General features: G+C 24.7%; 1 protein-coding gene across 1 annotated transcript; it reads right to left on the minus strand.

Moving 5' to 3' along the window:
* Positions 1 to 1,946: 1,946 nt before the first annotated feature.
* LOC145843750 (eukaryotic translation initiation factor 1A-like) lies at positions 1,947 to 7,377 on the minus strand. Its single transcript, XM_082950968.1, has 5 exons — positions 7,241 to 7,377; positions 6,297 to 6,522; positions 4,842 to 4,937; positions 2,768 to 2,901; positions 1,947 to 2,217 (listed from the first exon to the last, which is right to left on the minus strand). Exons 1-5 carry the CDS (start codon positions 7,349 to 7,351, stop codon positions 2,212 to 2,214), a joined length of 573 nt encoding a protein of 190 aa, XP_082807094.1. The 5' UTR covers positions 7,352 to 7,377; the 3' UTR covers positions 1,947 to 2,211.
* Positions 7,378 to 20,899: the final 13,522 nt, after the last annotated feature.

The following is a 20,899-nucleotide window of genomic DNA, read 5'->3' on the forward strand; positions in this document are numbered from 1 at the left end:
TAAATGAAGAAAAAAAATTAACAGCTTTAACTGTTATTTGCTACATAGGTTGTTGCGAAAAATAGAACACTAAAATAAAAGACTTAATAATGCTAGTTATAATTAAAGTGTTTAATAATTTACAAAGCTTCTTCTATGCGGTTTACTATATAAAGCTCTTAATTGTATTTTGAAACAAATGGATTTTGCAGTAAAAGCTAGGCTTTAGGAGCTAATATTTCTACTTTGTGAAAATTGTACAAATATATATTTTATTCTGCTCTACTTTTTAATCTTATGCAGGCTAATAATATATTTATATTCAGAAAAAACTAAAGTTGAGATATACTTTTTGTAAGCCGTATCTAGCCTGTGACTTATTTTTTTTTTCTAAAACAATTTAGATCGAGCTGGATTGTGAAAAAGTTTTTGTTTCCAACGTTGATCGTAATACGCACTTTTGCTTGTTTTATTGTAATTTTTTTTAATAACTTTTATAATATGTTTTGTATAATTTTAAAATTAAGCGGACTGCGACTTTTATATTTATTTTGGCTCGCCGAGTTAAAATAAAACCATAATTTATAGGGAAGACTGACAAATACTGATTACATTAGAATGTAGCTGTGTGTATACTTAGGAATTACCTTAAAAACCAATGTGGTGAAACTTCTTATGTTTTTAAATTATTTTTACGGATTACCAAAATTTCTAAGACCACTTTTGGAGTCTTAAGACTTATTTGATCTACTTTTCATTTTCAATTTAAGTGGCCTTTAGTGCAACTGTTTCTATTGTTTTTCATTAAAATTATAATAGTTTTTAAGTTTTCAAAAAGGTGCAAAAGAGAAACAATATCTAAGCCCTGTTAAAAGGGAAGGACAAACTCTGAAAATTAGGCTTCTAAAGGTGGCCCTGTTTACAGATGATAAGATTAAGGAACTTGGTAAATCTGAAAACTGTTCTAGGAGTTGAGTACTACATGATCAAAGAAGATGGTTAAAGCTGACTTGTAAGGAGAGACCTGCAAAGCAATTGACAGGAGTACACCAAAAACGATTTCTTCATTAAAAAAATACAATACCTCAAGAAAGACTTGTTACGTTGAATTTTTCTCTTAGAAATATAAAAGTTTACATCGCAGTACAAGAAATAGTTTTATTTTGATATTTTTTTTCAGAATTCAAGCATGTGTTGATATTTAGAATGCTCAGCAGGAATTGATCCGTATTTCTTTAAATGTTTTTTCTTCCAACAAAAGTAACCACCATTCCTCAAATTTTAATTTTCAATATATTGAGCATATTCTGAGAGAAAAACTAAAGAAAACGTGCTACGATTTCAGAAAAAAAACAACCTTTAAACCGTAAAAAGATACATCACAAAAAAATAAATGGCCTTAAACTTATTCTTAATTATAGTTTTAAATCATTTTCCATTTAAGTTTTGTGCTGATTGTTAACAAACCTTTTTATAAATGTACCAAAAACTTATGACCCACCCTGTAAATTAAAAATGCTAGATCAAATAAAACGCTTTAGAATTGCATATTTCGTACAAAGCTTTAGAATACTATTTTGATATCATTGACAATTAGGACACCAACTAAGATGTAGAGACAATAGGAACTTAACCCAATGGTTCTGTAACGTATACATGCACGGTTAATGAAACCAAGAACATTACAAGATATTATGTATGGAAAGCTTATCGGTAAGATCTTACACGCCCTTAATCAGCAGTTTTAAGGTTACTTAACTTTTTGAAATTTGACAATATGTTTTTTGGAAAAAAAAATTAAAGAAACATGCTAGCGTTGCAAATAAAAACATATTTGTACTTGCTTTATAGACCATAAATGATGCTAAAGTCAAACTATTCACATATATGACCAATTGAAATATAAGCTGCAAATACGAAATTCAAACACATGCAAAAATATTGTACTTAACAAAAATCACGAAAAATAAATACTAGAGAGTTTATTATACAACACAACAATTATACAACAAAAAGTTCATCTCTATATAAAATCATATTACCAAAACTGCTTACAAACAAAAATTTAATAGTTATTTGTTACTGAAAGCAAGAAAATTAATTCAAATTTCACACCGGGTAAGAAAATGAATTTCCTAATAAATAAAAAATCTCTAAATACAAGATCTTGGAAGACATCTACCTACTTTTTTGTGGGACGTCTTTGAATGGAAAGTGGAAATTTCGGGACTTTTAGATCTGAAAACAAATAAGTAAATTTATTACGGATTCAGATTATCTTTTATACAAACTTTCCAGCCAAAGTTTTACATTGTTAGTTAACTAATTTGAAAATTTCTGCTGAGATATATTTATTTTGAAGATTATACATTTTTAATTCAGTTTCTTTTCAACTCAATTTCAAATTGAAGCTGATAAAGTGACAAAATACAAACAAAACTGTTAAAAACAAGTAAAATATTTTTGGACTAAAAGTTTTGTTGAACTAAACTTTTAAGATCAAGAATTTAACAAAAAGTAGAACACATTAATAATTGCATTATCTAAATAATTTTTTAATAACTATTTTAGTAATAATGATAATAATTTTATATCTCTTTATTCACCTACACACTAATTGAAGTTTAACTTCATATAAAATTAGAACGAATAGCATAACTATTAAAATCATCAATAATAAACATTCTTATCAGAATACTAACTAAAATATTGTTGTAATCTTGCACCTAACTGCTTCATACTAACTTTACACCCTTATATTCCCTACATACATATTTAATAAACTAACATCATCAATACTGAATTTATCCTTCCTGTCAGCATATTCGCTGAAATCTTGTTTGTAGTCATCTTCGAATTCTTCGTCCTCGTCAGAATCTGTTTCGTCGTCACTAGATGGCATCATCATGTCCTTCTGCTTACCTGTGTTACGTCATAAAAGAATAAGTTTTAAAATATTGGTATGACTGATGTGTTTACAAAAAGTGGTGATGGGATTTGTAAAATAAGATGATTTAATGATTTTGCAAAAGTGACTTGTGGTTCTTCTGTGACATCATAATTTAACTAATAGTGACGAAAACAAAATATCAAATAACTTATTTAATTTAGTTTTTTTTTTGACTTAATGTGTGATACTATTAAAAGGATGTTAAAAAGTGTAGCTTTAACAAAGAATTATTTAACAATTATAGCTAAGATTTTTTCAAGTTTGTTTGCCACTTTTAAATGATTTTTAAAATTATTATATTTTTTCCTTTTTTTATCTAAAACCAGAGTTTTAATTATTTATAATTTTATTAGCTGTATCTATTTCGGTGACGTAAACGAACTTCACTGTTAAAAATCAATACAAATAAATTTGTATGATGAATACATAAAACTTTTTAATTTACTTAAATTTACACCAAACATTCTATAGCTTTTATTTTTTAAAGTTGGTATTAAATTATTTCAATTGCATTCTAATCATCTGCATAAATGTGCACATTAAAACTTTTTAGCAACTTTTTTAAAATTTTAAATTCAGTTTTCAGTCAATACAATTAATTGCATTTGGATAATTTGCATAGAACACTCTCAAATGTACTTTTTGATTTTTTTAAATGAATAGTACTCTTTAATCAATACATTTTTGGATCATTAATATAAAACTTAACGTTTCAAAACCTTTTAACTAATTTTCTTATAACAGTTATTTTTAATAGATTTTTTACACTTGGACATGAAATGAAAATAAGTGTAGAGTTTATCAAAAGTTAATAAAGTTTTTAGCAGAAAGAGATTAATTCTGTAATTAGAATAACACTGAACATTAAAGCTGCATAAGTGTTCATTAGATATTTATCAAACATATCAAAACTAAATTACATTAAATTAAATTTAAAACTAACTAAATTTGTAGAAAAAATAACTTACTAAAAAGTAAAATTAATATAAGAAATTAGTTTTTATTGCTTAAAAAAATTAAATAAATCTAAAGCTTTATATCAATTAGCTAAAAGTTATTGAATATAATTATATTGTTTATAAACATGTTTGCTTATAAGAATTGTCATATTTATTTTCTTAACAGTTTTTGTTTTAACACTTTTGACTTAAATTTAGGAACGTATGTTTTTGGATAAAATTTATCTAAAAAATTAAATTATTTTTTAACTTTGAACTATTCTTTGTTTGAATACTCAAATTGGAACGAATAAGACAAACAACTATAATTTACTAAAATAAGTTTAAAAAACTAAAAACTATGGAAAAACATTTGAAGTTTTGCATGGATTGAATTATTGAATATATGAGAATTTATAATGTGGGTGTGTACTTTTAAGTAAATAGTGATTAAAACTGTTGTTGCTAAATAGCTTGGCTACCATTGTTTATCATTTATAATAAATTTTGACAAGATAGTTCAATAAGCAAATAAAATTTAAGTATTTTACTTAATTGACAATTGAACTTTAAAATGTGCTGTATACTATAAACAAAAAAATTTATAAATGTAAAACACATCAAGAACAGGCTATACTTGTTTACTTAATTTTAAATATTCAATTCTTAAATCTTAAATTTGAATTACTTCACTTATTTTAAGCTTTACTGATATACAATGAATCAAGTACTATCATAAGGTAAACATCTTTTTAAACTAAAAAAACAATAACATGCTTTTTATTTTCATATGTATCAGTCAGTCAACGTTTTTTTAAAAATATTATTTATACTAATTTCAAAGAATTACTACATAAAATGTAAAATATAAATTTTCAAATTAAATATTTTTTTTTTTCAAGTTCCATCTGATTTATTATATACATATATTTATTATACATTTATATCGTATTAAATTGCAATTAAAACCAAACCTGGATCCAAAACATTTTGTCCATCTTCAGGTGCAACATCTTCGAAAGCAATGATGTCTTCATCATCATCATCGTTATCAACTTGGTTGATCTTTGCTGTTGAAATATAATAAATAAATTAAGTTTTAAACACTGTGTACATTTGCTATTTAAATGTAAAGATTAGTTAGCTACTTTCGTAAACTGAATAAAATGTTATAGTAAAAGTGTATGAAGTTGATTTTTGTACTTAGTGTTAAACAGCTTAAAAAATTTTTTTTTAATAATTGTAGTTACAATTTTTATTAATTAAGGGATAAATAATGTTAAGTTTCGTGTATAAAATTATAACAAAGTTTTTAACCACCAACTGGATTTAATTTAACAATATAAGACTTTCAAATTGTTATTTTCTGTTTCAGAGCTAAAGGAACAATTATTCTAGCAAATGATATATAAGTATGTTTTGGATATATTTATGTATATTTACATAGTGGTTACTGAAGTACTGTTAGCACTTAGTGGTTCAATATAATAACTAAAAAACATCAAAAAAAGAAAACTAAACATAAGCTCCGAACTATAGTTTTATTGGTTATTCAAATTCTTAAAATATTATGTTAGACGAGCAACAAAATTATAGTTTGCAGCTGAGTTTAGTTTTTTTTTTGGTTAAATATATAATATCATGTTCCTTGTAAAAATACAAACTTGGCATTGTAAATATTTTATATATGTTTTAGCAATCTTTAAAAACTACATATTAACTTGTTGAAGTTAAAATCAATAAGCATAAAACTTAATATTTTGACCTGCAAATTACAGAGTTGCTACTATAGAACTGTTTTGGATTTTGTTTTATAAGCAAGCTTTTTTAATTTGATCTACTCCCATATAAAAAACTTATTTTAACTTATCACTAATTAAATTCACAGTTAACTAAAATGGTCAATTTCTTAATGTTATAAAACTGTAACTTTTAATATAACTAATTTTGAAACTCTTAAAAACTTTGTTACACACCTCTCTTAACTTATTCACTTTTTTAATTATAATAAATAAATAATATAACTATGTTAAACATTTCTGAATTGGTAGCACTGGTAATGCATGCTTAAATTTAACTATTTGTTTTGGAATAAAAAACTAAAACTAAAATTTTGAAACTATTGGTGTTGTGCTTCTGTTGCAGATTTAAATTTAATTTTATGCTGGTCTACTGTTGTTTTACATATCAATGTCATAATACTTTAAACAGAATTTAAATTACATTCACATATTGATTTGTTTTACATTAGGTTTAAACTAAAAACATTAACATCTAATAAGATTTGGGAAGTTTACCATTGTAATCAAAGCTTGAATGATATCAATATATTTAATATTAGATATTTTCAATTCTAAAACAAAAATAATAATATATACATTTTGATATTATACCATCTTATAATAAAATTAATATTACAAATATCATACCATTATCGGGAAGTTCTCCATAGGTCTTCAAGTTCCTGGCTTCATCTGCAGTGTATTTCAGTATAACGTCAGCCTTGGCATCCTGGTAATCTCTCAAACCCACAAGAATGATGTCTGATTGGTTGATCCAAACCTTCTTCCTCAGCTTTCCGCGGATGAGGCACAACCGACGCACACCGTCGAAACACTGAGCTTCCAACCTGCCATTTCCCAGCATTTTCAATACCTGTGGGGTGATTGTTTTCAATTTTATATTATTTAGTTCCGATTCAAAAAGGGCCTACTTGAACATATAAAAATACTATGCATATGTAGTATAAATATGTTCAAATGCATTTTCAATATATGGGAGAGGGAAACTAATGCTATAAAATTGATGAAATAAGAAAGTAATTCTTTAAACAAAATTTTTAATAGGGGTTAGCATTTAAGAGTCATTAAACTTAATGTAGGCATTATTCTCAAATAAATTACTGTAATTAAAATGTTAATGTAAAATTTAAAAAAAAAAATTTTTGTTAATAAGTTAAGTTTAAGTTTAATAGAATAACCAAATTTGTTAAAAACATAAAGTACAATTAATTAAGCAGTATAAATTCTGTGTCAATTTTAAACTTTATTCATTTATAATATAATACTGCTAATCTAAAAAAAAGTAAATTTTATGAAAAAAAAGCTTTAAAACAATTTCTATTCAAAAATTTTATTTAAAAACTTATTTTTTGTCAAAAATACATTTACCATACTATAAAATAAAACTGAAATAAATTAGTACACAGAATAAATATAATGTACAATATCTGAGCTTTGGCTAAATTGTACATATTGAAAATATGTAAGACTAGCTGTTTTTTTACTTCTTATTTTTATAACAAATTTAATAAACCGGAGCACATTCTTGTAACATTAACAAAAAAAAAATATTGTATAATAATTTTAACTACCTGAGCATATTCTTGACCATCCTCCTTGAAAATGAGTTCTCTCTTGTCTTTATCGTTTTCATTCTTACCTCTCCTGCGGTTCTTTCCTCCTTTTCCCTTGTTCTTTGGCATATTTTCTACTTTTATTTACTTTAACTGTAATTGAATGTTGATTAAGAAACGAAAAAACTTTAACTAAACTATTATAACATTATCTTGGCACACTATGTATTTTTTATTTACTTAAGCTGTAAATAAATTTAAGTTCTTGAAAAATATATATAGCTTAAGGTAAGTTATTGAAAGTTTTCCAATATTTTTATTAAGAGTTTTTGTGCATTTTGCTTATTACTCAATTCAATGCAAACTTTACACATACTTGGCACATTAAGTAATTTTTTTTTATAAAACTAAATTGAACAAAGTAGACTAGAGCTGAAGTGAAATAAAAGTTAAATGATATTTTTGAATTCTATAAAAACTGGCTTGTAGTTTGTATTTGAAGCTTTCATATAAAAGCCAAAGTTAATTGTTGTAAAAAAATGTTGGACTAATAAAAAATCAACTAAATTTATCTTGAATTGTCAAAAAATATAAAACTATCCTGAGTTGTTTTATAAAAAACTAAAGAAATTCGAGTTAACCTGAGCTTAAAAATTAAATTCATAATATCTTAAGTCATCCTGAGACCTATAAAAGATTAAAAACAATATGAGTAATCCTGAGTGTTTGGCAACCCTGTTTGTGTTGTAAAATTATAAAAAATTTGTTAGATAAGTTCACAAAAAGTTAATTTGATACAAACTTTTCAATCTTTTAAGCAAAATTAAGCTCAACATTTTATAAAACAATTAAATTATTATTTTTATTTGCAATAATTCAAAACATAACATTTGGTTGCAGCGTAACAAGGAATATAGAATAAATAAAAACAAGATCAAATTGAAAAAACAGGAAATCTAAATTAAAAATGTAACCACTAGTGTACTATTGTAACAGCTTTTATTACATATTAATATACTCACTTATAGGTAAACAATTTACAATGAATTTTAAATAACAGTTGAAAACCAAATCAAAACTAATAACTAAATAAACCATATAAAAATAATAACTTATTACTTCAAAAATAAAACGTATCAAATTGTAAATTTAATTTTTCTTATGATATTCTTGTGCATAACTCTTTTTATTAATTTAACAAAGTACAAGATAACTTCAGTATAAAAAACTAATACACAACCTTAAATAAGTATAAAAAAGTATTATATGGATTAAATGAGTGAAAAAAAGATTATAAGATGCTTAAAAACATGTATGTAGCTTTTTACAATAGGTTTAGTTTTTAGATTAAAATCTTTTACATGAATTACTCATAATTGTGTTTTTAACTACAACAAATCTAGTAAAAATATTTAAATGAGCAAGATAAAGTATCTTAAATTTAGATAATTTTATAATATACAAAAAACTACTTAATATTAGATGATTACAAAATTGTGTTATATAGAAAAATATGAATTAAATTATTTAAATGTTTTATAAATCATTAGCTTTATACAATGTTAACAGATTAAATTATACAGATTAAATTATAAAGTTTAAACAACATTACAGATGAATAAAATAGTTTAAAGGTACATCAAAAGATTATAATACTAGTATATTTTTAATGTCTTACTAAATATTATAAAAGTGACTCAACCAACCAATAAGAACTTTTACAACTATGTAGACAAAAAGTTGTAAACATAAGTTTTAATTGCATTAAATTGTAATTGGAAATTTGATTCAAACTAACTTAATGATAAGAACTTAATAAAAAATAATCTTGAATTGGAGAGTTTTTTTGTGTTATATATTGAAATTAAGATTGAATTTTTATTCTTTTCAAGTATATATATAAGTCAATTCAAGTATATATACTCAATACTTTATATATTTGCAATTTAAGAATTATTCATTTTATAAGCAAAACCCTTACTTGAGAACTTTTAAAAAGATTATAAAAACTTAAATTTTTTTAATTGAAGTTTATTTATTAAAAATACAACTGATTTTAAGTTCTTTATTGTTCATATCATGAAAGATTGTTTTTAAATTGAGTAATTCTATGGTAACTAAATATTTTATTTTAAAATGAAAAACTTTGAGTCTTTTTACATGTTGGAAAAATTAATGTATAAACAGAGAAGTTTTTTAATATTTCAACTTTATTTAACAATTTAGTATAAGGATAAATTAGTAAACTATAACCAAATATACTTGCAAAAAAATACCAAAAAAAATGTGTGGTATTAGAGCATCATGTCATTTGTAATTTTATTACTGATGTAGTGAGTTTCACTTACAATACTACAGACTATAATTAGAGGGCTGCCAATCTTTGAAGCAAAATAGCCAGCCTGAATTAACTAGTCTTAATAACCATAATTAAAAAAATAATAAAAAAATTGGAAAAGACAAAAACATTCAAATACTTAAAAACATCATAAAAAAAGGTATACATTTTCAAGAAAAATGGAGGTTTTAAGTCAAAAAACTAGCCTGAGGTTTGCAAAAAAAAAAATTTAAACCAACCAGAGTGGTCTGAGTAACTTAAATTTAAAAAAATTAAACTAAGTTATCCTGAGAAGCTTGAGTGTGTGGCAACCCTGATTACAGCTAATAAAATTATTATTACTAATCACTAAACTTATTTTAAAGTAGTTAAACAATCATAACATTAATAGTTAAATTCATCACAACATCGTATTTGGTAACTTTAACTAATTAACAAATTATTTGTACAAAACTTTTTTTACCTCAAATAAATTGTATACCTGAGCTGTAACCTAGCTTATTTTGCTACAATTGGTTATATTATTATTAAATTGCTTCTGCTGAAATACAGTTTTATTTTTAGAGGATTTTCTATTAAAGTTCCTAATAGTTGCAATTATTAACAAATAAAATACAGCATTGGGGATAAGGAACTTTTTATTTATTTTTTGATCTTATTTTAAAGATCTTCAACTTAAGTAACAATTGCTTTAACTGTTTCACATAATGAAACCTAGTTTTTGAGATACTAGAGCAGTTCTTCTGAACCTTTTTCTAGTGGCGGAACCCTTTTCAAGTTCAACTTTTCCGCGGAACCCCTAATTTTAATTTTACATAAAATGTTTAATTAAATAAATTTTCTTTTTTAAATTTTGAAAGGCTTTGCGGAACCCCTGAGAGGCGTCATGGTACCCCATTTCAGAAGCACTGTACTAGAGGACTAAGCAGGGGAGTTCAATAGGATCCTTATGAAAGGGGAAAGTAAAAGGCAAATTAAAATTTAAAATCTATCTTCTACAGCTTTTAAACAATCTTTCTTAAACTTTTTCAGTTTAATCTTAACTTACAAGTATTTTTTAAAGCAAAAAAACTTTCAAACAGGGTTGCCACTCACTGGGTGAGGTAAAAAAAACAGCCTTGAGCGACCATAAAGCAGGGTTTCCCAAACTCATAATAGCCTCCTGGGTGGAAATTAAAAAATAATAAATGTCCATACTTATTTGTGAGATATCAACCCTTTACTAGTTAATCAGTTATTTTATTGCCACTTAACTAGTTATTGCTCTCTGTTAGCCACACTTTCCTCTAGGGGGCACTTTAAGACATCATATCCTTAGCACTTATTTTTGATTTTACCTGAGCAAAATGGATTCTTTTGTTTTAATTCTTCTCAGGGTCAAATATTGAAAAACTAACTAAAATAGATAAAACAAGGTTGCCAAATGTTTTTGGCAAATTTTCTCCAGGTGATTTTCAAAATTTCCACCAGGTTTTTAAAAGTGCACACTATTGGGTTTACTTTAAAGTTAAGTTTAAGGTAAAAAACTGCTTAAATAGTATAAAAACATTTAAAAGATACTGTAAAGCTACTTCAAATGTGTTTTTTAATAACAAAAATTTTTGATGATGACAACATTTTTTTATCTATATAACAGATTTTTTTGTCAAATAAAAAAATTTCTACAAACATGGAAAACTTGTTAAAGTTCCAGATTTTTTAAGTGATTTTTGTTAAAAATTCCAGGCTTTTTTCCAAAATCTCTCAAATTCCAGGTTTTCTAGCCTAAATTGTCAAATTCCAGGTCATTCAAGGTTCCCAAGTTTTTTGGCAACCCTGAAACTAATTACTCTATGAATGCCCAAAACACTTCAGACAAGAAGGGTATTTTGCTTCATTTATGAAACCCTGCTACAAACTAACTGAACTTTAATTTTAATAATTTTTTTGTGCTTTAAAGTATTACTCATTTTCATTTAAGCCAGAGTGCACAGCAGTGAGCATACAATAAGGTATTTAAGGTAAAAAAATTGTTTAAATATATACATTTAAAGTACTTCTCATTTTTTAAACATATTTTTTATAATTAACTAAAAGCTTGAACATCCTTTTTAACTCTTTGCAGGGTTGCCACTTGTTTTTTCAAAAATTTTTCCAGGTTTTCAACATTTCTTCCAGATTTTTAAAAGTACACATTTTTGGGTCTATTTTTAGTTTAATGTTAAGTCTAAGGTAAGAAACTGTGTTAAATAGTATAAAAACATTGAAAAGATAATGTTAAGCTACTTTAAATATGTTTTTTTATTAAACAAAGATTTTGGATAATAACAAATTGTTTTATTTATATGATAGATTTTTTGAGTCAAATTGAAATTTTACTACTAAACATGTGAAAATTGTTAAAATTCCAGGTTTTTCCAGGTTTTTTTAGTGATTTTTGTTCAAGATACCAGGTTTTTCTAGTTTTTTTTTCAATATTTGTCAAATTCCATGTTTTTCCAGATTATTATTGCCTAAATTGTCAAATTCCATGTTTTTCAAGGTTTCCAGGTAAAGTGGCAAGTTGAGATTTAAATGTTAAATAATTACTTTTTGTTAAAAAGAAGGCTATTACTATACTTCAAGTTATATTTATTACTGTGCACAAAACTTCCTTCACAAAACCTTTATCTGTTTTCTATAGTTCACTTTAAACAGTTTTTAAGATTCTAGAAAGACTGCTTTTTGCTTTTATATACTAATAGTTTTTTTTATCAAGAGTAAGGCTGTAAATGGCATTCACTTTTTTTCACACTTTGTTCACATGACTTTGTTATATTCAAATAAAGCTACCTGAAAGGCAGAAATTTTATCTCAATATTAAAATCAAAAGTTAAATATAACTATAAATATTTAATTATATACTATCAAATCATTCAAAACTACTTCAACTTAACCAAACTTTAATAAAAAAAAGTTTGAGATGGAATGAGTGTGAGATCTGTACTATGTCAAAAAGTTGTTGATTTGAAACACAGTCCTGTACATTTAATTTCATAAAATACAATATCAAATCAATTTATAAAACTTAGATGTACAGGAATGTGTTTTAAATCAACAACTTTTTACTAACTAATATTTTGGTGTAAAGTTAAGAAAAATAACTTAAAATTTAGTAAAAATATTCTTATACCTCAAATATAATGTATTTTTCCCAAGATAGCTAAATTTATTCTTATAAAATGTATTTATTTTAGTAAGCTTTATCACAAACAAATCTACAAGAAAGTTAATAACTATTTTAAAATCATAACTTAAGATGCATTCATAAAACAATCTAAATAAGCACTAAAGAAGTCTTTGACCAAAACTTAGTCTGCTTTAATATATCTTGAAAGAATTTAATAAATATAAAAACTATTACAAAAACTATTACAAAACTAAATTATTAAACATAACTACATTAAAACCATAACTTGAGTCATATTCAACACTTAAGAACTATTATTTAATGACAAAATAATTGAAAAGTAATTTTATATATGAAAAGCTGGTAGTTGCATTGGTTATAGCTTTAAATTATAAAACAAAAGTTTTTACAATGGTAGACTTTTAAGTTAACTTAACAATAATAAATGAAAATTTGTTGTTGTAAATTTTTATTTAATAAACCCAGTTTTTACCATCTATTTCATTAAAATATTTTACTTCATACTTTATAACCCTCCTTATAAATTGTTAAAATTTCTAAAATATTATGGCTTCAACAAAATAACCAAACTGAAATTCAATATTCAACAATCAAAAATAAACATTTTAAGGGTAGACAAGTCAGTGAAGTAGTTACATAACCAGCCAAAACATTAATACAATCAATATAAAGTAATGCTTTATTTTTTATTAGTTTAAAACATTTGTGATTATTTTTCTTATGTAAAAATATTTGAATAGATATTATTAAAAGTATTTATCTACATTAAAAAGACTATGGCAAACTGAGAACTTTCTATATAGTATATCATAAATTTTTCCTATAATATTTAAATTAAATTTTTTGAATATTTAGAAAAAGATGTCAGATTGTCATATGAAACAATCGCCAGACGCGGACATTTAATTTAAAGTGAAAACTAACAAATGTTTATTCAGTATTCAAAACTTTTAATTTATATATTCATTCAACCCTTATTATGCAAATCCATGCAATTGTTCTAAACAGAAAATCAAAATAAATCAAACATTATAGCTACACTTTTTTTTATTTTAAATATTTAATACAAAATACTACCTCTCATAAGCGCCAAAACAAGCGTAATATTTTATTGATTTTTAGCGATTAGTAAACTATATGGAATGGAATTTTTTTGTCTAATACTATTTAGTAAAGTTATACTTTTTTTTTTAATAATTATTTTTTAATATTTAAAACAAAAACTAGTATAGTGAATTTCAACCAATTGCCTTATCTCTTTATAAATTACTTATTTACTTTAATCTAATGAACTAAATCTGTGTAGGCTCATTATGCAAGTTAAGTAATTATAAACAGTAAAATATAAAAGTAATACTAATATGTAATAATATACAAGAGATAAACTAGAATCTAGTTATTGAATTAATTAGCGATTTAAAAAAATAAATACAAAGATTATTTAGCTTTAGAATGCAGTTCTACAATGTTTTTATTAAAAATATATGCGAAAAATTATTGAAAAATTAAATAAACTATTACAAAAAGTAAAACTTTTTTATTTACTTAAACTATTAATATGGCTACGAGTAAAAAAAAAATTCAAGAAATTAGAATGAAGTTTTTTTATAAGTATCGAAAAAGTTTAGAGCTTGTTTTTTAATGATTAAGTATTTAAAAACTTTTTAATAAGTGGAATTTATTTAAAATTACAACGAAAAAGATAGAACCTTATTCTAAATAAACCGTCAGCAAACTGCGGCACGCAATATTCTTTTTTTCTGCTATAATTGTACATTTTTAAATTGGTAAAAATAAGATCTTTGTAGTAAATGTTAACTATTAGGTTTTTATTGATTAAATGAATTACTTTAAAAAGCTGCAGCCCGCAGAAAACTTTTTTCTGTGAAGTACAGCCTTAAGCAACTTTTTAGAGAATAATTGGCTGGAAACTTGTAAAAGGCTGCCGACCCCTATGTTAAAATAGTGCATCAGAAGTACTGTAAAATTAACATAAAAATTTTTGGAACATTCAGTTCAAAATGTTTATTGAACGACAAAAAAGCGATCAAAATAATTGATTTGTGGACCTGGATGAACTAACCTTTCTGTGATCATGTATTAAGACCAAAATGTAATAATTAAATATGATAAAGAGTAATGTGCTAAGAGCAAAGTTTCATAGGAGAATGGTACAACATTAAAAAGTTTTATTTCACATCATTTCATCAAAAAAAGTTTTTTATGTATAATGTATGGTTAGTTAAAATAAAATGTTTATTTAGATATGTCTGATCTTAAGATATGTGTTTGTATAAGTTTTTGTTTACGTCATTATATGAAAAAAAATCTCAATTTTTTTTGAGCTTAATTACCTGAAGTTTTACTTGTTTATTAATTGTTACTGTAAATAAATCTTAAATGTAACTGTTTTTGTAGAAAATTTTTTTTTATGAAAAGTACTGGCTAAATTTGTAAGTTTTTTGTAAATATCTTAGTAAAATGTAGCCACTAACTTTCTAGTTTTATAAGTAAGGTTACTTTGATAAAACTATGTATACTTATAACTTTATTTGTTAAATTAAAATTAGTAAAACGCTATTGAGTCAAAATTTAAAATTTGTTCTAATTTTATAAAATAAAATAGGCCATTAACTGAATGCTTTTGTGTAAGATAAGAAAAGTAAAACATTTTAATTTAAAAACGATGATTACATTGGGTTCCAACTAAACTAGAAAATATTTTAAAAAATCACAAGAGAAACATGGAATAATTAGAGGAAATAAGTTTAGGATATACAGACTGCCTTTTTGAGTTTTTTCAGTTCATTTTAAAAGTTCAGATTATTATTAAGTTTAAATATAAATCCTGACTTTTTAGAAATATTCTAACTATTTTGTTAGTTTTAGTGGTTTTTTTCAGAATAAAGGTAATCAAGCTTAATTAAATGTTTTTTTTATTTATATTTTAACAATTGCTATATAGATTTTAAGTTTATGCTGTAATCTTTGCTTCAAGTAAGTAAGAATTAGAAAGAATTATTAAATGTTTTTAATTACCTTTTTAGCTATTAAGAACTTTTATCAGATTTCTATTTTAAATAAAAATGTATTTTAGCCTAAGCATTCAATAAAATCATTAAACATAAAAATACCTAAGAGTAACAGTCCTTAGTATATAAGAATGATACATTATCTAGTAGACTGTTAGAAAAAAAAGTTTTTGTAATGTTCCAAAGGTTTGTTAACTAAAACAAATAAATTGTCTTTTAATAAACTTTTAAGTTTTAATTAAGCGTAAACTTTTTTTCGTAGACTTGAAATTAAAAAAAAAACTACTTAAATAATAATTAATATTTTCTGAAATACTTTTTGTTTTTATTTTAAAGGTAAATCTATATATAAGAAAAAAAAAATATAGTTTAAGTTACCTTCAATAAAAACATATTTATAAAGCTTTAAGTAGTGACTTTCTCATTCATAGATATTGATATAAAGTTTAGTAATATGATACTTTTTTATATTTTAACATGTTTAAACAATGCTACCGTATATTTAAACTTCTAAAAGTACACAAACTTTATACAAAAAACTTTATTTCATCAACATGATTAGTCTTCAACATAAAGGTTTTCTACAGCTCATACATGTTTTATTAGGTATAAGTAAACAATAGTATGACATACTTGAAAATTTTTAAAACATTATTACATTGCTAATGTTAAAAGTTTCAGCAATAATATCACTTAATTTTGTTATGTCAAGAAATTTTTTAGCTGTCTGAAACAAATTGTAATTAGTAATAGGTCATTTTATTTGCTACAATTTTTTTTTAATTTTACTGAATCATTTATAACTATACACTTAACAAAAAGCCTACGGGATTAAGGACAACAAGTAAACAAAAATTTACATTAAAATAGTTTTTAAGTTTAAAAAGTAGTGACTAATTAACAGTTCTTTTTTTTTTATGTCTTTTATGAGCTTGAATACATAGAAAAATTATAACTATATAAAATAAAATCAGACTATTTGACTTAAAATTGGACAATGATAAAAACAAATCAAAGTTTATTACTAACTAATTTGCGTTCATAAATTAAACAGAATTAAAACAAAGCAAAAAGTAAAAATGGATAGACAAAGGCTCAACGATGAATATTTGAATGTCGACGAACAAATTCAGCACTTGAGAGAGCAGCACAGAACCTTACAATCAGGATACGGAGCTTATTTGAAAACTGAGCAGAGACTTCTCGATCTCGAACAGTTTGATTTGCAATTTGCACGACAGATTCAGCCTCTAGAAGAAAGACTTTCACAACTAAGAGTGATGGGGGCAACTGCTGTTTCAGGTAAAATATATTTAAAAAAAAAGTATTTGAAGTATTTTTGCTAATTGTCCGAACATTTTTCTTGTACTGTTAAGATCTACCTTCGGCCAATGAACGCATTTAAAAAATCTGTTTTATAATGTTGCATCATTTGGCATATGAATATTAAAAGTTGTTTTTTTTTCATAATTTATATAATACTTTAAGCAGTTTTTATTTTATTTCAGAAGCAAGACAGGTCGGATTGAGCCGAAGAAGAATCGATCGGTTTAATCAATTTCCCGCCAACGATTCGTTGAGCGGTGAAAAGTGCATCTGTTGCCATGACGACCTGGACGTGGGCAGGATGGTTGTCAGGCTGGACTGCACCCACGACATGTGCCAGGTTTGCACGCTTCAGTGGTTTTCCGACCACAACACGTGCCCACTCTGCAGAAAGGTGTACTATTGAAATTCTAAAAACAAATTTGTATTTCTCGGTACTATCTTGTTAAAATAAAATGCCACATCAAGTATTTAATACAGTGTGGTTGCCAGAATAAATTATTTGTTAACAGTTATCATATTTTTAGAAATCGAAAATAAACATAAAACTATTTTAAAAGGCTTTTGTGTACTAATATTTAAACTAGTGATTAATAGGAAACACACCTTTTTAAAAAAAAATAAAGTTTTGACCGGATCCGGACGATTTGAAACTTTAAAAGTTAGTTAAATAACTTTAGAATATATACTTAAGTAGTATATTTTACAATGTGCTTGCCAGAATGAATTATTTTATTGATTCGTTCTGCCATTTTCTCGTAACAACTATAATACAAATTACGATTTTAATTAACTTTTTAACATACAATTTAACGATTTTAGAATGGAGTAACATATTATAATCCAGATATTTTAACTACAAAACAATTCGATACTTCAGATATAACTAATGCTAGATAACACTTCGAGTATATATTTTTTTAGTTTAATACTCAAATTTTAAATATTATTAGTTAGCTGTTTGTTATAAGTAAATTTAAAAAAAAGTTCGTCTAAATTATTAGAATGTCAGTCTTTTTAATAAAGGTATAGGAGTTAAGTACTAAAATAATTCTGTTGTTTTAAAACGCAATGTCATATTTAAAAATCAACTAAAAAAAACCAATAGTGATTCAATAGTATCACGCCTTTATTTAAGTCGTTGTAGTTTTTATAAAACCAGTTAAACCTCTATCTTTTTGTAAAATTCTTACAAATATTTTATAACAAGTTTTATTCAGCCTCAACAAACCATTAAATATATGTTTTCGTTAACCGCGCCAAATAATTTTATAGATAAAGAAACTTTCCGTACCTCTTTGAGATGTAGGACTGAGTATATATCGTTAGCTTATATTGTTAGTTGAATATACTGAGAAAACCGATACTGTGTTACGGTAGGTAACATTTAATTTTGTAAAATAATTGCAAAATGTTAGAAAGTACAGTTCTTCATAAGTTGATTTTTAATGTTTGAAAAAAAGATTTAGTTTAAAAAGTATAAACTCTAGGGCCGAAAGATTTTAAGGTGTTTAATTTTAAAACAACTCTGCATTTAGATAAAAAAACAAACGTTTACCAATTTGTCCTAACTAACTAATATCTTTAATTTAGAACAGGGCTGCCATAACTTCATGTTATCTGCAATATTTTCGTTTTTAAAACTTAAGCTTTTGTTAATGATACGGTTTTTTTCAATGTAGACCGTCATGTGCCTAGTCCTAACGAACAAAGTTCAAAAAAACCTCAAACTATATAGACAGGTCAAGAAAAGCTTCATTTATAATTAATTAAATTAAAAGTTGAAGTGGGCCAGATGTACCAGAATATTTTTATCGCGTCGTTTAAATGAGTATTAGAAGGTTTTATTAAAATAAGTATTTCGACAAATTGTAGTTAAAACTTTAAAGAAACAGTTTATCTTAAGTTTCGGTCAAAGACCTCGTCAGTGCGTATATAAAATCTTATTCAAATAGAATTTTATTTGTTTTCTAAAAATCAATTAAAAGAAAAAAACTTAAAAAATTAGTATTGCAATGATGTAAACATTGAATATGCACTTGTGTGTAGTAAAAATTAAATATAGCACATCTCAAAATATTTTACATTAAAAAGCTGAATTTTTATAGATTTCCACAACATGTGTCCAACCTAGAAAAGATGCCGCAGACCGTTCGTTGCCCAATTCATAATAACTCGGCTTAAAATCACTTACGAATCCCTAAAAACTACCAAATTGAAGCTATGTAGTCCGGCAATGCACGGCTACCTTAACAGAAAAAACTAGACCACGTTGTATTTTACGCTGAAAAAACTTGTGCTTAACAAATAAAGTTGCGATCACTTACAAAAAATGTATTTAAATCAGCCCTTAGTTTGACTTTCAGTACCTAGTTTTTTAAATATAGACTTAAAAAAAAGAGTTTTAAAATTTTCATCCGAAAATACGCGGCAGTAACGATTTTTGTTCTGATAAGCCTGCCTGCAAAAATTTTTTGTCAAACTGGCTAAAAAATTACTCATCTTTTCTGTAGAATATGTATTTTTGAAGTCAGATAAAAACTAAAATAAATTATGTAATAAACTCGATATTAGTAAACAAATTGTTGTTTACCTTAAAACTTAAAGATTGTTAAAGTTTTTAAAAATAAGCTGTGACATAAGTAAACTACACATAACTAATAAAACTAGGAAAATAAAATTACTATACGCCAAAAACTATAAAATTTGTACATGTTTAATTATAAAAAGGACTTCTTTAAATAATAAAGTTGTTTTTGTGGTATTTACAAAGCATGTACCACGTTTATTTATTTTAGGACTTAAGAATTTTTTAAGTAATAAATAAAAGAAGTTAGTTTATCTTTAAGTAGTGTATTAGTTAGTAATTACTTATTGTTATCATTAAAACTTAAAAGTTTCTAAATTGGTTTTGGATTTCTTTTATGGTTTTGGAGAAATTTTTTTTTGTAGTTTAAACAAGCAATATAAAAAATTTAAACAACTCAAAAGGCCTTTAAAACAAATTATTTTATTATTTAAAACTAAATATTGTACGAATACTTTGAATAGTTTTGTTTTTTAATTCTTATATTTAAATTATCATATTGAAAAAACTAAAAACGTTTTACTTATTAGACTTTTCCATTTGCTAGCAAGAACAAGCAAGCGTTGTTTAAAAGGTTTTAAATAACAAAATGAGAAAAACTAAATTTGTTAGTTATACTGTAAATTTATAAACTGATTTTATTTAAAACATTTTTTGAACAAGTAAAAAATTGTTCTACTTAGTTTAAAACTTACATGAAAACTTATGTATACATCATAAAAAACAAAACTTATTTAAGTTTACTTTACAGTTTTAAATAGAATTATTCAATATCAGAAAGTAAATCTTTACAACTTAACACTAAAGTAAATTCAAAAAATCGTTTCGACATCAGTTTAATGTAATTCATCATTTTATTTCAATCAAAATTACAAAGGTAAACTTTCAACAAAGTAAAAATGCAAGTAATTTTTATAAAGCACTCATTTATAGGTAGTGAAAAGCTAAAACTTAATTATTGAAAGAATAAAATTTTCAAAGAGCTAAAAAAAACTGTTAATCAAAGTGTTTAATTTTTTATAAACTTTAGTTTTAGCTTCTACATATAACTTGAAAATGTGTTCTTTAACAAAATTATAAACTTCTAACTTACTAGTACGAAATAACATCGTACGGTTTAAAGACAACATTTTTTGAATGTTTTGGCACAGTTTTTAAATTTGTAAACATCAGGTATAAGCAAGAAACAAAAAAATTTTTGTTTACTCTGGAACAAATCAGCTGT

This window comes from Thalia democratica, chromosome 9 (assembly GCF_965202585.1).
Source record: "Thalia democratica chromosome 9, ktThaDemo2.hap1.1, whole genome shotgun sequence".
Taxonomy (NCBI): domain Eukaryota; kingdom Metazoa; phylum Chordata; class Thaliacea; order Salpida; family Salpidae; genus Thalia; species Thalia democratica.